Source organism: Hippoglossus hippoglossus, chromosome 14, assembly GCF_009819705.1.
Source record: "Hippoglossus hippoglossus isolate fHipHip1 chromosome 14, fHipHip1.pri, whole genome shotgun sequence".
In the NCBI taxonomy this organism is placed as follows: domain Eukaryota; kingdom Metazoa; phylum Chordata; class Actinopteri; order Pleuronectiformes; family Pleuronectidae; genus Hippoglossus; species Hippoglossus hippoglossus.
The window spans coordinates 8,595,453-8,612,643 of record NC_047164.1 but is presented as its reverse complement, the minus strand read 5'-3'; the positions used below and the strand labels follow the sequence as shown (position 1 = coordinate 8,612,643).

At 43.0% G+C, this 17,191-nt stretch overlaps 1 protein-coding gene across 1 annotated transcript in view; it reads right to left on the bottom strand.

Annotated features, from left to right (window-relative positions):
• kctd16b (potassium channel tetramerization domain containing 16b) overlaps positions 1-3,576 on the bottom strand; it is a 72,455-nt gene extending 68,879 nt beyond the window's left edge. Inside the window, exon 1 of the mRNA XM_034605703.1 lies at positions 2,701-3,576. Within this exon, the coding sequence (XP_034461594.1) occupies positions 2,701-3,538 (838 nt within the window). The 5' untranslated portion in view covers positions 3,539-3,576. The remainder of the gene's footprint in view (positions 1-2,700) is intronic.
• Between the last annotated feature and the right edge of the window lie 13,615 nt (positions 3,577-17,191).

Below are 17,191 nucleotides of genomic sequence, written 5' to 3'. Positions count from 1 at the left end.
AAACAAAGAGCCAAAGTCCTTGAATGACAATTGGAAAAGGAAACAACTGCTCATTTTGGTGTAAAAGAGTAAAGTACATTTGTGGAAACTGTGTAAAATATTTGTGAATCACAGACATCTCCCTTTACTTCCCTTTCCTCTAATGGTTTGGCCTGTCACACTACAGTAACGTCTAATATCTGACTTCATTGACTGCACTTAATCCACTGGATGACTGCTTCCTTTAACAGACTCCCTGCATGCTTACCTGTGTGCACGTGCCTCTCTGTGTGTCCTCGTGTGCACCTCTGCCTCTGAGAGTGCGGCCTGGTTATCTGTTTGTGTAACTGCCGCCTCTGAGTGGGCGTTATCGTTATCATTATCATTTTTACTCTTACTTTTGCAGTGCCGCGTGTCGGCTTTTGTGCCACCCGTGTGTGTTGAGGCCCGACACATCTGCTGCTGTTTGTGCCCTCGTCTTTGAGTGTGTGCCCTCGAACACGCTGAACATTTGTCAACAAAGCCAGGAAGCAGTTGTTGTTTGTCGGTAAGTAAGAGGTCTTTGGAGGCCGCACACACACACACACACTGTCGTATAATACACAAGGAGACTGAGCGTGCATGTGTGTGTGCATGTATGCGTGCCTGCGTCTCTGCATGAGCGTGTAAGAGTGAGTGTGTGTCACCATCCCCCACCACTACTTGATTTGGCTTGTTAGTGCTACTCCTGGGGGTTATGAGAGCCAAGAGCCATTCCAGTTGTTGTGGTTGCTGCATCCGGACCATTAATGCAGAGCTCATTTAGCCTGGAACCAGCACAATCGTCTTTTATTAACTGTGTTTGCTCTGTGATCACGTGATCTTTTGACTTGTGTGACTTGTGTGATTTATGGGGCCAGCAGGGGTTTCCCCAAAGGCGCGGCTTAGTGATTTCTAACCAGCGCTCCTGAACCCTCATCTTACTCTTTACACGTCAATCTTGGAACAAATTGAATAAAATATCATTTGGAAATGTGAAGAACGTCCTCTGAGTCACGTGCCAGATTGAAAATTAGCCTTTTTAAGGATTTCTGACCATAACTGTTTTCATTTGCCAAACATCTGGAGCACTGGATAGTGAAACGAATGGGCAAAGTCAAAACAACTTGGACAGATGTCTCTATTTGAACTGAAAAGTGTTCCACATGAATAAGAGACGGCGTCTGCTGCTTCATTACGACTGACAAAAGAACCAAAAATGTCTTCTCTGCAATCAGAAATGACTTTCAAACGAGAACGGGACAGGAATTCCGAACTATTACGGCTGCGAAACGCCAAAGGCAAATAGTTTTCTCTAGTTTCTGTGTTTGTTTGATGAGATAGTTTGGTACCTCAATGAATGTTACAATAAAAGTCTGCATACAATATTCATATACAAAAACACCAATAATCAACAACAAGTATAGAGAAAGATGAGTGAACGTCACCACTCCTGTTTGAATTAAAATAACCATATCTATTACATCACTGAACTAAGAATAGAAACTCTTCCTCTGGGTTATTAGTGGATATCATATCGCTGCCTTGACACATAGATCTCAGAGCCTTTGGCAGCTTCTCCAGTTTTATTTGCAGCAACAGTCAGCACATTGTGCACTGACGTTTCACTTATGTAACACGACTTGATTTGATCTTTTGGGGATTCTAACATCAATTCAGTCTGAAACAAAGTCCAGCAGCAGTTTCAAATATTCATGAAGCCATAGTCTACTTACGGTAGAAATAGATTTTGTAATCACAAGTTTCACAGAGTTTATTCGGTTTTCTTGTGATTCACAAGTCTGTCTAATGTGTCTGGCAGTTTGTCAGTGTCAAACATGTTGCCAAACAGTATTAATGGGGGTCTCCATACAAGTTAAAGGAATAAAATTCCCAAATTCCAGTTTATTTGGTTCTGTTTCTCCTTCTCAATATTTAATGACATTTCAAAAATGGCTGCAGGGTCAGGGGTTATTCTATGGGAAGTTTGTCTTATAACGTCCAATTAGTCACAGGTACAGAAGCAGTTCACAGGATCTACACCGTGGCAGCTGCATTGTGGCAGTTATCTCCGACATAAATATAGATGGATTATTTTGTTGCATCGTTAAACTTTACAAGGTGCAACATAAACGTAACAATGATCTCTTCTTCTTCACCGCCACCACCACTCCCTCGCTGCCAGATTCTTGTCAGCTGCAAAGATGGAGTAATTGCAGGGCGACGGCGTAGGAGCGCCAGAAGGAAATGCTGCGAGATGAAAGGATGGGCTGGATGAAAGCAGAGAGGTGGCGTGGATCATTTCACCATGATGAGAAGTGGCAAGCGTCATTGCCACGACGATTACTGTGGCTCAGATTGGAGAGAAATCATTCAAATCTGGTTTTGTTCGACAGGGCTCGGAAAAAACTTCGCACACCAACGGAGCGTAAAGTTTGATGCTACCTTAGCGTGCTTTTCAACCAGTGGAAAGAACGCTGCAGCTGTAGAAAAGGGTGGAAACATTTCAAATCACCACAAGGGGGGGGCTTTCACTATCGTATTCACCTATTCAGACTAGACTTCCCCCTACCAGAAACGCCCTTCCGTCCCCATTACCAGATGTTCCTCTCCACGCCAGCAGCCAGCAAACCAAGCGCGCCCACTAGCGGCGACTCCCAAGTTCGTTTGTGTGCGTGCGTGCGCGTCAAAGGTGTGACTTACGGTAAAAGACGTATTCTGTGTAGCTGGACCAGACCTTGTCCTCTGTGTGCTGGTTGACGACCGACGCTGTGACCGAGGAGTTGCAGGCCACCATCTGGAAACCGCACTCCGACAGCATGTCAAAGGATCGCTCCAGGTGTTTGAACTTTAGGTAAAACCGGGAGGTGTAGCGATCCGGGGTCCGGTCCGGGTCCCGGCTCTCGTTCAGGGTCTCCCCAAAAACTTCTTTGGCCAGGGCCACGCGTCCGCATATAAGTATCCGAGGGACCCTCCTGAACTTGGCGTCGCTCTGGCTCTCTCGGCCCGTGGTGCACGACCCCCGGTACCCCACCGTGATGAAGCCGCTCTTTCTGTCCGCGGGGACGAGGGAGGGCGGCGGGCACTGCCGGTGGTCGCTGCCCTGGGATCCATCCTCGTAGTCGCTGTGGAAGTAGTCGTCCGGGCTTTGCTTGATGTCCTCGGGGCTCAGCAGCTTCACCAGGTCGGGCAGCTGGAAGTACTCCGCCTCCTTCCTGAGCCGCCCTTTCTCCGGGAAGTGGTCCGGGAGGACGACCTGTCTGTCTCGGAGGAAGTCCAACACATACCGGAACAAAAAGCCGTCTCTGTCGATGAAATAACGTCCCTTCGGGTCCCTCGCCAAATCGTTCGACGCCTCTTTCTTGGAGGAGAATAACTTACCGAGTAATGAATTCGGGTTGTTCACCAAAGTTGAGTGACGCGTGTAATAAACCTGCCCGCCGACGTTTAATTCAACCACATCTGGGAAGCTGTTCTGGACGGATGCCTGCTCTTTGGGGTTAGTCCTGCAGTTTGTCGTCAGCGCCATCCTTTCCGTCATGCACACACAGGATACACACCTTTCCTCTGCTCGCAAGTTTAAAACACCATGGATCAGGAAAAAAAGTTGTCTAAGCTTTGCCCTCCGTTAATCTGCGCTGCAGGGCCTCCAACTTCATCTCACAGCGATCCGAATAAGGCAGCGCTCATCCATCCATGGCCATTATCACCTACCAGTCTTTAGCAGGGAGAAAGATGGCAGTGCCTCTGTGGATGCTGAATGAAACCGACTCGGAGGAGGAGGAATGGATCAGGAGCGGTGCAGCCAGAGAGGTGAGGTGGATCCGGACGCATCAAAAGCTCGCGTCATGGGGCTGTCGGTCTCCCATCGCTGTACCGGGAGGGGGGAAAAAAGAGTATCGCACAGGGGGAGCGACGAAGGCTGGAGAAGCCTATTGCACCGGAAAAGATGAGAAACTTGTCTTTTCTGCCCCTGCTTTGCTTCTGGGAGTATTATCCAACAGGAAAATGGCAATCCCTCTGCACACGCGCGCAAAACCAGACATTTACGCATGCAGTCGAGCTGGTGAAACGAAGATAAAAGTCCAACAACTTCTCCACGGATGCGGTCCACACAGAAATAAGGTGCGGGTGTCGTCTCACTTCAACTTCCCCCCTGAACGACAAGCAGGTGTGTGTTTGTTTTCCCGGGTCGGGATGGAGGCAGTGCGCCTTTTTCAGCGGCGAGGGAAACTTCGCAGAGATTGCACACGCCAACCTCGGGAGTCCTGTAATGGTTTTGTCCGTAGCCTGTCACTACAAATTTGTCGCCTTCTCGGGATTGAATTAAACCAAATGCTCCAGTTCTCCGGGGGTGTTAAAGAAATCTCTGCTGTTGGATGAGGGGTTTTTATTTCTTCTTCTTCTTCTCCTCGGAGCAGCGGAGAGGAGCGGCTGCTTTCACCGGGAGCTGCCCGCGGTGCTGAAACGAGCATCTCACCCTCAGAGCTGGGTGGTGCCTGAACGGCTGCCTCCCCCCTCCTCAAACACACACACACACACACACACACACACACACACACACACACACATGCACACTCCTCACATACACACACACTAGGGGCGATCCCAGGCTGCTGGTGGATTGGTGGAAAATTAAAAATGTTCATGATCAATCATCATCACATTCCCTGAAAGCATTAAAACGATATCATGATTTTTGTCATTAAATGAGTATATTATTATATATCAGACGGTTTTGTAATATATTTTTTTATTTTTGTATTATTAGCCTCAACTACATGTTAAAATGACTTGGCTTTGTCCAAGGTTAACAAACTGATTAATTTTAAAAATCAAGTTTCAGGCTCACTGCTGCACCCATCTTTGTACCATTATCATCGTAAGCTAAACTCTCACAATGCTGCAACCTGACCCCCAGCGTGAAGCCATTAGTATTAGACATTTCATTTGAATGCATTAACACAGGACATGTTTTTTTGGCTTCCACGAGACAAACCGAGTTTATTTGTCCCAGTTTAACATTCAGAGTGGGTCATTATTGCAGTTTTTATGTTTTGCAACAATGGTACAATACTGCTCACACAATTATTATCTTCAATAGACAGATAAATGGTTGTTAGAGCCATGGAGTTGTAACATTATGGGAGATTTCTCTTGCACTTGAAATGACCAACAGCGCCTCCCTCTGTTTGTACTGCGACATGGCTGAGATTTCTTCTCTCAGCACCATGGACAGAACCACAGAAAAGTACAGAATTGATGTCATTATAACATGATATAATAATATACTTTAATATAATTCTTCTCGTATTCAGAAAGTGTTGATTTTCATACAGAACAACAGCTGTAAATATCATGTGCACTTTTTATTTCTTTTGGATTATTTGGGGGTTTGTTTTTGTCTTATTTCTTGACACAGGGTTATAAAATGTATCACAAATATTGTTTTGTACAGAAAAGTACAATAAATTGTTTTTAAAAAAAGAACATATATGAATTTTTCGATTTTTACTTTTTTCAGGGATATTGGACAAAGGTTTATCTTTTCCTGCCACATCACAATTCACATCCACACAAAACGCAGAACAAAACACTCACTGACGTCATTAGATTCATTAAAAATTTAGTTTGTGATGAAAATAATTATAATGAAGTGTAATTTGCAGTCGTACAAACACACACTGCCTGCAGGGCCAAATCACAGAAGTCTCAGAAAGTCTGTTTCCTACTAAAACGTGTCCTTATTGTAGCCTGTGCACATACTACGCTTTAATTTCCTTTAGTCTTTTCATGTGTCCACTTAACCAACCTTGCCTAAAGCCAAACTGCATTTTCAGCTTTCCTGCACTGTGTGTGTTTTCCCTCTGAGGAAACACTGTTTCACTTAACACTTAAATTTCAATTTTAAATTTTGTCCTGCATTGACTGTAGGGTCAGAGAAGAAGACATGGGGGTATCCACCTGCAGCGCATTGGTACAAGAATCAGTAGGATTTGTTGTTCTTGCTCAAAGGCACTTTAGCTATTTTGGGGATCACCGACATTAGCAAGCAAGCACCCAAATCTTGCCTCTGGAGAGGTGCTGCCTGTGTGTAGCCTGTAATATAAACTCTTTCAAACCATGTTTTGAATGTCGATAAAGTCTCACTAGAGAAATTACAATGTAAAAGCCACTTTAGAATCCAAACATGCATCAGAATCCTCTGACATTTCGATGTGCTGTTGACGGACTCTTAAAAAGGCTCTGGACCCAAATGGTGGTGTCAGGAACTTTCAAAGGGATCTGAAACACACAGTGAGTTGCTATTTGTGACCTTTTCAATTGTGAAATGTTTGTTTATTCTGCAGTTGTAGCTCAGTGACACAAGCCGGGAACCAAATTGAATGATATCATATTGATTTAAACAGACAAATAAATACATAATGCAATACATGATAAACAAGCAAGTGTGATTACTATTGAGATGATGGTTATACAATATAGCTCCAATCTTCCCCCCAGGCTAAGAAAAGCAAACCTCCAGTCAGACAGATCTAACACTACTGGAGAGAAATTTGGCAAGAGAACGTGTGATAGAAGCGAAACCAAAAACCGAAAAAGACAGAGGGAGAGCGAGGAGGTGTTCCTCGCTGGGACCTGAGCAGTCACCCAGAAGTAGGCCAGCACGGCTGTAGCTTCATCATAAATACATGTAGCCACTACACGGCTCCCTGCTATTTAAAGAGCACATTATTGACCACCTGTAAGGAGTTAAACTTGTTCGGCCGACACAATTCATTTCCACTCTGCTTTCTCCGTCCCCAGAGAGCACTCGGTTTCAATGGCATTAAAAGCTCGCAAAACACACAGCAGGACCATCGACAAATCAGGCGACACGTTCCCCCCACGGCCTCGGTGTTGTGCTTGTATCTCAAAATGTAGCTAAGTAGACAGCGACACATGCAAGTATGTCCATAGTTTAAAGAAGAACACCACAGGAGATTTGGAAATTCAGAATTTCAGTCAGAATTTCAGTCAGCCGAAACAAACAAGACCTCAGAGCTAAAATGACAGATGCTGCATATGAAAGGGATATTTCACCCCAAAATGGAAATTCCCTCATTATCTACTCTACCACTATGCCGATGGAGGGTTGGGTGAAGTGTTTGAGTCCTCGAAGCACTTTTGGAGTTTCAGGGGTAAACAGCGTTGCAGCCAAATCCAATACAATTTAAGTAAATGGTGACCAATTCTTCAAATGTAGAAAAAACATGAGTAGTGGTGAGAAGATAATGAGTGAATTTTTAATTTTTGGGTGAACTATCCCTTTAACATCAAACAGGTTGTGACGTCTGTGTTATTTTCCTCATTTCAGTTTCATTTTAATCTATGCAAAATATATGATGATATTTATTTCTATCTTTTGATTGATTCTTCAAGCACAGCAGCAACATTCATAATTTACCATTCATCCCGAGGGAGACACAACGTCAGAGAGATTTAAAATGTTTGACTTGCAAAACAAATTCACTTGAAATCCTAACCACCTCCTTTTCTTTCGTGTCACTCTCTTGACACAGACATAGCTCACGTAGAGTCACTCTCTCCCTGTGCTGTGCAGCGAGGACTATTAAAGGGAATTTTCAGGCCAGTCACAGATGGTTGAAATAAACAGCACACCACTCCTTCTACCACTTCCATCTCTCATTACAGCCACACTGAATAATGTCAGGCCTTGATGGGAAATGTGCAAGTACAGCAGGGCAGAAATTCAGTGTGTAAATTCAGCCGACTCACAGAGGATGAGGATTTGCCAAATGAGTTTTGAGAATCATCCCTCAAACATGAATGTTTATTATTATTTAAATTTCGGCAGCTATTTAAAAACAGGCTGCAGTTGTCAGCAGCCGGGAATTTTGCCAGAGCTCAAACTGGACCAAGCAGGGGAGAGGAAAGGAGACCGAGGGGGAAACAAGGTGTTTTTCAGGTCTAATAAGGAACCCGGGGAAAGGGATTCTAGATGTCATGGAAGGGACCTTGCTGGTGGCATTCTGCTTATTTATTTTTGAACTCATCAGTGATGCTAATAGGGAGCCATCGAGTGTTGTGAGTCACTGTTTGATTAGATGGTCTGAAGGCAGGGAAGCTAGACTGCATGAGTGTGTACGTGTGTACGTGTGTGTGTGTGTGTACGTGTGTGTGTGTGTGTGTGTGTGTGTGTGTGTGTGTGTGTGTGTGTGTGTGTGTGTTTGTGCACATACACGGTTTGCATAAGGGCTTTGGGACAGTTGGTCTCCCTCTCTCATCTTATCAGCTTAATGAGGATCTTGAAGTCACGCATGGTCATCAGTTGTATCATTATGCTGTTTATTTCATATTTGTCCACACTTGACTAAATAACTTTTATAGTTAAAACCCAACCAGCCTCATACTGTAGCACTTTTACTTTAGTGGCCTACTTAACACATTTTATTACAGTGAACACATTATTCATCACTTTGCTCTAAATTTATCAGCCACATATTGATTATATAAGTTTATATTTTCTATTACTATTCATGGACTTAAATTGAACTTAAACATGATTTTTGTCTCAGAATTGGCCGCACCAGTCTATATGAAGTTAGATAAATCTGGTTGGGGAACGAAAAAAGAGGCACATATATATATATATATATTGCAGATATATTTGTATGTGTCTTCAGTCCCCATTAGATCGTCTTAGCAGGCTGGTGACCAGGCTGAACTCTTACCGTATGCAGGTCAACACCTCTGGCTACTAATGCAGTGACTCATCAATCTCAAGTCTGAGTCTTCAAAGACTTTCCAGGTTTGCGGCTCATTACAGGAATCTGCCGATGAACTCACGAACATCCGAAAAATATCTCTCCCTTATTGATCTTCAGCCATAAACTCTGTGACGTCCTGGTGGGAATCAGCAACAAGTCCCAATGCCCCAGATTTGGTATCAAAACAAGATATTTTTAGCTGATTCCAGTTGAAAACAGCCTCTTCCTCCTCGCAGTCAGACCCACTACTACAGCAAAGGAGATTTAGTTGTTGCACTGTAATCATCATATCTCAATACATCAACAGATCAATATTTTGATTTACAAACAGTTTCTAGAAAAAAAAAAGATTTCCTCTGTGGCTCAAAACACAGATTGACGAACTGAGTGTGATATTCTTTTGGTTACTGAGCAATGAAACAACAGTATTTCTGAATTTCTGCCTATTGCAGCAGGCCAAACAATGAGTTCCTTCTTGCTTTGTGTCATTCGTCCGCTCTGCCCCTCCACCTTCTGCACAGGCTGACGCAGCCCTCTGTGCTAAACTAGGTCCACTGCTTCCCCCCGGAGTCGAGGATATTTAACAGAGAGCCCCACTAAACATTAAGGGCTTTGGCAGCTGGAGCAGAGCAGGGCACCGAGGGACACACAAGCCACTCCTGGAGCCAGGATAAGTGAAGAAGCCTCCAAGACACCACAGCCGACCAGGAAGTTGAATGTCTCAGCTTGTCTTGTGGGTAGAAACACAGCAGCAGAGCTGTCATCCCACTCACTAACACTGACTCTGCAGGTGTCTCTCTGTGTGTGTGCTGTACAGCCGGCGAAGGCATCAAGACAGAGGCTGTAGCCTTGGAGCCAAGTGTAAACAGAACAGAGGAAATATGGATCCACAGCTATTTTAGATGCAGCCACCATGAGCCAGGAGTTATTCTCATGTTCAAATGTAAATACAATTTGTGGAGCGGAGAGCAGGAAGGATTGAAGATGGTGACGATGATGCTAAATGCTATTATTTATTTATTTGTATTTGAATGTATTTTTTACTAGCTATATTGTGTGGATGCATTTACTTAGAGATGTGATCATAATACCCCAAAAAACTAGAAGAGCGATCCACCAGTCCCCTTATGAAACCACATTTAAATAGATCAAGATTTATATTTGGATCTGCACCAAACTGCACACACTCATAAATATCAGACCCCTGAACAAGATCCATGAATTATTCTTCGAGAACTTAATCTATCACTCAATCGATAAAATTCTATTTGAATAGCCCAAATTCACAAGACACAATTTGCCTCAGGGCTTCAACTTTAACTTGACCTGCTTGGTGGCGGTAAAAATCATGAGACTGCATCAGTGTTATTAGTGCAGTGCAGTTTTTGCTGGCTTATCTGCAAGTCATTCCGTTATTAGAGCTTTTTTAATTTATGCTATACAGCTCTTAACAAGGATGGTGTTAAAGCATTATATACCTGAGCAGACTTTTTAATTTGTAGACCAGCTCACTACAGGGCCCTAAAAGCAACTGTTAATTCAGTCCATCACTTGTCTTCACTTCATTCCCGATACAGCAAAGGGAAATTACAATTCAAAGTCGCTTTGCTACATGCATTGATAGATTCTAGACATAAGCTCTGTAATGACGCGGTGAGGTGAAAAGAAATATGAGACCAGATTAAGCATTCCGTGAATTACAGGTGGATCTACAGCAGACAGAACCAACAGACTCATGTACGTCTGAGTGTCTGTCTGGTCGACCCTCTTCCTCTTCTCTTTGAAATCTGTCCCCCTTTCAAAGCTGGTCATATTCAGGACTGTGATTTCCATACTCTCCATCAGGAGCAGTTCAAAGCAGGCTTTGATGTCAGGGATACCTCGTCGGCCCTGGGGTCATTCTAATAACAACCTGAGCTGATGGTCAGACTCTCCTCTCAGACGGGGATAAAGACCAGGACATATTCCACTCTTTCTTTGACTGGAAGGTTACAGGCTCACCGCAGCCCCCCCTCCCCACCATCACTGAGTTCACTGTTTTCTTTCTAACTAGTATCACCACTTCTTGTGTTGTTCTGTCCTCAGAGAAATAGAAACGTCCTTCTGATGGGCACCCAGCACACGGATGATGCTCTGAGAACCAGAGAGGACAAGCAGCCAAATGCTACTGACCACCTTGACATAAGTTAGGCTGCTTTTTTATCTCCTTATTATTACTGTGGTATTTAATTTTCAAAAACAAGATGTTTTCAATGACCTATGGTGTGTTTTTCACATTACGTTTGGAACCATTTGAATTTAACTTCCTTTCAATATGCAAATGTGTTTTAAGCTGTGATGAAATGAAGATCACTTACATATTTTTTATGTTTAATTGGTTGTTGCACGGTAAAAGATCCTGCCTGGCTCTTGTTTTTCACTTGTCAGCCTACATTGTTTCTATAGTGTGAACAAAGGCTGGAATCAGAGGAAGGCGTTCAAGTGGAGGCTTTTCCTGGAGGAGCTGGTTTCTTTCAGTCAAAGGCTCCAACACTCTGTCTGCCGGATTGATGAGAGACACACAAGGGCCAGGACTAAGTTATACAACCCCGCCACAGACAAAAGAGACAAAAGGGAGCAGCGAGCATCACGTCCCATTAGTGTGACACAGATATTTGCAAGGCAGATATGACAAACCCGCACACATTGTCAGTCATGTGCATTAGCATATGCAGTACATACATAACAAAAACACATGTCGCTGCATAATGCTTCTGTGTGTGACTATACACTATGTCTTATGAACTAGGTCCTTTCTTGATTATTATTATTATTATTATTATTATTGTTATATTTTTGACCAGGAACACTTGTTATTATTAGAGATAAAGTCGATAAAAATATCAAAAACAATATTATCAGGATGAATAAGTATGATATGATAATTATCTATAAACAGTCCAATATAGACCGGGAACACCAACACAACCCAAGGCCTCTTTCTTAATGTCCTTTTTCTCTTTGTTAAAAGGAACTAGAAAGTAATTAAACGTGTGCACGGTATTAAACCAGTGGATTTTGCGTGCACAGTAGCTGGTGTCGGATTCAGCTGACTCAACTTGGCCAGGATCAAGTTGTGGGTGTAGTGAAAGGATGGGAGGGGGCGGTGGATCTGACAGATCCAAGACAAAAAATCATTTGTTTTAAAAAACGAAACCTCACTTGAGTCAGACTGTGTGTAAATGTATTGTGACTCATCTTTCTGTTGGACGCAGATGAGCCGTAATGACCACGTACAGTTACCAGTCACTCAGATCCACATTGTTCTCTGCACATTTAACTCTCATCCAAGGTAAAACCTGGGCAGATGTGGTTTACAGTTCGGTAGCATTTCACCAAACCCATTTAAAATACAACCCGTGTGCACATGCTTTAATTTTAATGGAGCTCGAACTTTAGGTTACAGTTACCATTATTAAAACACGTCAGCATTAGTCTCACTGTTGTGTTAACTGCATTTGCTTGTGGCCTTGATTTGTTGATTTAGGTTACATCTGACTGGTCTCTGTCAGGCTGTGGCTCAGGAGGTGCAGAGGGTCGTCCACTAATCAGAGGGGTTGGTGGTTTGATCCCAAGCTCCTTGAGTCTACAATCTGAAGTGTCCTTGGGCAAGACAATTGTCCCTGACAACTGACACAGTGTATGAATGTTTGATAGAAAAAGTGCTGCCTATAGCAGCGCATGTGTGGGTGAATGTGACTTGAAGTCTAAAGAGCTTTGAGTAGTTGATAAGGCTGGAAAAGCTCGACATATAATTACAGTCCTTTTACCTTTTAATTTATGTTTCAACCCAAATTAAAATATTGTAAAAGATCATTTGAGAAACCCGCCAGGGAATAAAATACCTTGTCTGCTAATTTGTACAATGAAATGCAAAAATGAAACCGTATAACTGAGGTTAAATCGGTAAAGCTGCTTCTAATATTTTCAATTTGTTTTCAATCTTTCTCCTTTCCTTTTCAAATCGAGGTTCATTTTTCATTTTTTTCTCGACACGGACATAAAATCCTGAAACAAGAGAAACTGCACTTGAAACAGCTGATGTTCCCGATCGCTCCACACCAGCAACCTGATTTAAAGCAGAGTCAATCCTGGAGGCTAAAAACTGAGACTAAGCAACTGAAGAAGGGATTTTCTTTTTGCCGGGCGGAGAGTCAGACCGTATCTGTATGATTCTCTCCATATCTCAGGCCGCCCTTTGGCACAGCACAGCACAGCACAGCACACTGAGGTTCTTCAACCCTAAAGGGATCTTGACCCTGTTGATTTGGCAAACCATGCAGATGAGATGTTGCTAAGCACCCAGTCTCCCTCTGCCAGCGTAAAAGGCCATGTGGGAACACCGTGGAGGGGCAGATAGCTGAAGTTTACTGCCATAGTCAGCTTGGTGTGTGTGTGTGTGTGTGTGTGTGTGTGTGTGTGTGTGTGTGTGTGTGTGTGTGTGTGTGTGTGTGTGTGTGTGTGTGTGTGTGTGTGTGTGTGTGTGTGTGTGTGTGTGTGTGTGTGTGTGTGTTTCTCTCCCTCCCTTTCTCTCTGCCTCCCCTCAGTATTTTCCGGGCATTACTCCCTAGCTCTTGGGATTAAAGGGTGGTTTCCACAGGTCCTCAGTGTGTGACAAATCTCTCGATGGGGCCAAATCTCCAAAAGTCCTCTGAACTGTAAAGGTGCTTTAAAGGGATTTTACTTCTTTTCCTCCTCCGCTACTCTCAGTAATTAACTGTAAATGCTTTGAAGGGTGTTCGGTGTATTATTAATGCTTCAAATGTGTTGCTGAATCACAGGAAAACATTCATTTATTCATTTATTTTCCCCTTATATAACGTGTGTATCAACAGAATTTATTTCCAGAGCATCCCTCTCCCTGCTGCGGCTGACAAAGTTGAGATACAGTGCAGAAGTAAGACGAATGGAGTGAGCGCTGGAGACGAGTATGAGGCTCTCTGTAAATGAATAACTTCTGTCAGGGTGAGAAAACTAAAGTGACTGATTGTGAGCAGAAGAGGAATAAATGAACGAGTGGTGGTTCTCTCCCGTCGTCTGTGATTTCATCAGGAAAACGGTCCTGTGTGGTGAACCCTAGGACAAATGTGTATGAAGATGGACGACATGGCGGCTCCGCAAAAGTGAAGCCAAAGGGTCCCGATCGCCACCTGGTGCCTGGCTGCGGTATGGGTCATAAAACAGGCCTCCTCCATGTTAGTGGATGATACATGGACCACACTAAAATGTCAAAATAGGTGTCAAATACGTTTCTCAGAGATGATTTCTGTCATTTAAGGTTGTTTTCCTATGAGATGATTTTTCTTTGTGTTCATTTAACCTGTAAGTTTGGATGATGCAATAAAAACGGGGGGAAACGTCACGATTGACAGATGAGACTGACTCATGCTTGGTGGAGCACATGTATCGGTGCGACTTCACTATCGCGGCTTCATCCCCCAATCGCTACTGAGCAGACTCCACATGACATCTGCGGCACAAGATGGCAGCTTCCGTTTCCAGGATATTTTTGGCTCCATTTCTGGATAGTGGGAGGAGGTGGAGATGTGTCGTCCATCTTTATAAACGGTGTATGGGTTAAAAAAAGTAAATACCAGTAACTACAGGGGAACCCACGCACTGTGCATGTCCGGAGCTGATGTTTGTAATCATCTTTTTTTTTAATGTTTTAATGCACAACAGGATGGACGAAGAAAAAGATTATTACAAACAGGAATTAAATGATACTGAGATATTTCCAGTACAGCTATTGATTAAGGCCAGTTAATACAAAATCAGTAAAGCAAGACTAAGGGCTTCTCATCGTTTAGCACTGACAGTCACACAGGGAAAAATCCATCATTAAAGGGCAGATATTTATTCCTCCACTAACAGAATAGCTTTAACAATGCAACAATGCAGTGGTACCCAAAGACTCTTTGCATCCAGTGAAGAAGACTTGTGGCTTTCTCCTTCTTTTTTTTGCCGTCCAGTGAACACAGCCGAAGGCAAACAGATCATACCTGCTCTCCAAGGATTGCGAGGGTTTGAGGGGGTCGGCCGACAGCAAACACAAAAGAAATTGCGATGCTTCATCATAACTTCTGGAACGAGTTAAACTTCATAAACTGATGATATAAAAGCGTGTGAGCGTATCCGAGGGAGTATCTTTCTGGCTTCGAGTGGCCAGACTGATGATCCGAAAATGTAAGCTGGCAATTCTGCTGGAGTCCCATAAGAAATCTCTGCCTAAGTCCTGGACTCACTTTTACCTTTGTCAAACCATTTGTTTCTGTTAGATGGAGAAAGTCTTTAGATTTACTGAATTTCCTTTTTGATTCATAATTGTGGTTAAAACTGTGATATTAGCATTCCTTTTACTGTTCTATATTTCATATTTATTTATTTTTGTTTAGTTTGGTGTTTTCTATCATTGAAATATGGCCAATGCTGGAAAGTGCTCATTTATAGATATTACATATTGGCATGAAATGTTGCTTATTAGCAGTCCTCTATCCAAACACATTGATTTTGGCATCAGCCTTGATGCAATGATCAATCTCGATCGATCATTGCATCAACAATGTAAGAGATATGGAACTTTAATTGTGAGATATGGATTCTGCACTTTGGAAATGTTACAAACAACAACCCCCAAGATGCTTTCGTGTGCGGGGGGAGAAAACAAATATAGAATTTCTATAATTTGATCTGCAATAACAAGCAGATCAAATTATCCACTGGGATAAAACTAATTAATGTCCAGCAGGGTGTATACAAGTGAATGGCATCAGTAATACTAAATCCTATACGACAAAAGTTACCGGGAAGTGAAACTTGGCTGAGTGGCTGTGAGGGTGGTGTGGAAGAAGGAAGGGGAACCAAGGCCATGTTCTGTTTACAATATAAGACTTATTATAGAAGCTTCTAAATCTGTTTTGACAGGTAGAACACTCGTGGGTCGACTGGTGCCATCCTCGATGCCAGCCAGAGGCGCATGAGGAAGAGATGGCACAGCTCCACCGTGCCCTCCCCCAGAAAGCATCAGACCTGTATTAGCCTTGGCTGCCATTCCAGAATCAAGGGTTCACGTGAAATCACAATCGCCTTAATGTACCTATATTCGTTCATATATACATGTGGACTATGAAACAAAGCACGGATATCTCAGAATAACACATTTTTCATCATTTACATTTAGTTTTGGTGTAATCAAAATATTCTGGGATGTGGTGTAATTTCACGTTGATATCATTTTAGCGGAAGCTGCTAAATCTCGAGTGGGTGGAAAAAATCTCATTTTGGAGCAGACCAACTTTAGCTGCTGTTTGTTATTTTATTGCTCGTGTGCTGAGACTCGCTCACAGAGTGAAGAGAGCTGCTCCCGAGAAAGGACAGCGCAAGAAGCAGATGCCTATTAATTTATGATCTGTGCAGCAGTCGTGTCAACGGGGCGGCAGGAAATTGAATTAAATGATTTAAAGGAATTTATTCTCGTAATGTACCGAGGAAACGTCTGCATCCATTTCTGCTGTAAAGATAGAGCTGTGCGTGTTTGGCGCTCATTATTGTATGTTATGTGGAGAAGGAGGTAAATGATCTCCTTTCTGCTTCCATTTTTGTACAGAAGAACTCGTGATAAAATAGGTAGATTTCTTTCTTCTTCCTCTCCCCTTGATCCCGGAGAGGAGGAGAGAGAAATCCTAATTGAGGCTGTAGTAGGTGGATGGAGACGAGAGGTTGCAGCAGCGTGAGGAAATTCACTAGTTTTAATCCACTCATCCACCCAGGCAGTGACAGCAGGATTACAGCAGAGACTTTATAAAAGAAGGCAATTATGACGGCACATAGAAATACACTGCCCTGTATTCAATTACCCTCTCTGGCACTTTTCAATTTTCTCTCATTAAGTGGATTAAGAAGAAACATGTTCTTCAAGTTTGGATATGATTTAAAGTCCGAGGAACGATGAGAGGCAGTGGAGGGGAGGCAACTCATTTCTGCTTATGATTAGTATTTGCTGTAGGAATTTGTGTTGGGTGCATCAAATTGATTTTGTTCCACAGCAGAGAAAACAGTGAAATGATCCATGTCGGGCCTATACAGCCGAGAGGTTTGTTAATGATATTATTTTATTGTTTTCTGTTGTTTTTCTCATCCACCTCAACTTTTGGTGTGCTCCACGTTTCATCTGCCTGTTGTTCAGTATAAAAACAAACCTTGGAGGAGCCATATTGTGCCCTTTCAGTTTTTCTTTCCTCAGGTGTGTTATCTTTGTTTTTGTGTCTGTAAAAGATCTACAAAGTTGAAAAGCTCAAAGTTCACAGTAAAGACGCTCGTCTCCCCGACAGGAAACACTGCTCCTGAATCTCCAGAAACACATCGGTAGTAGTCTGTCAGATACT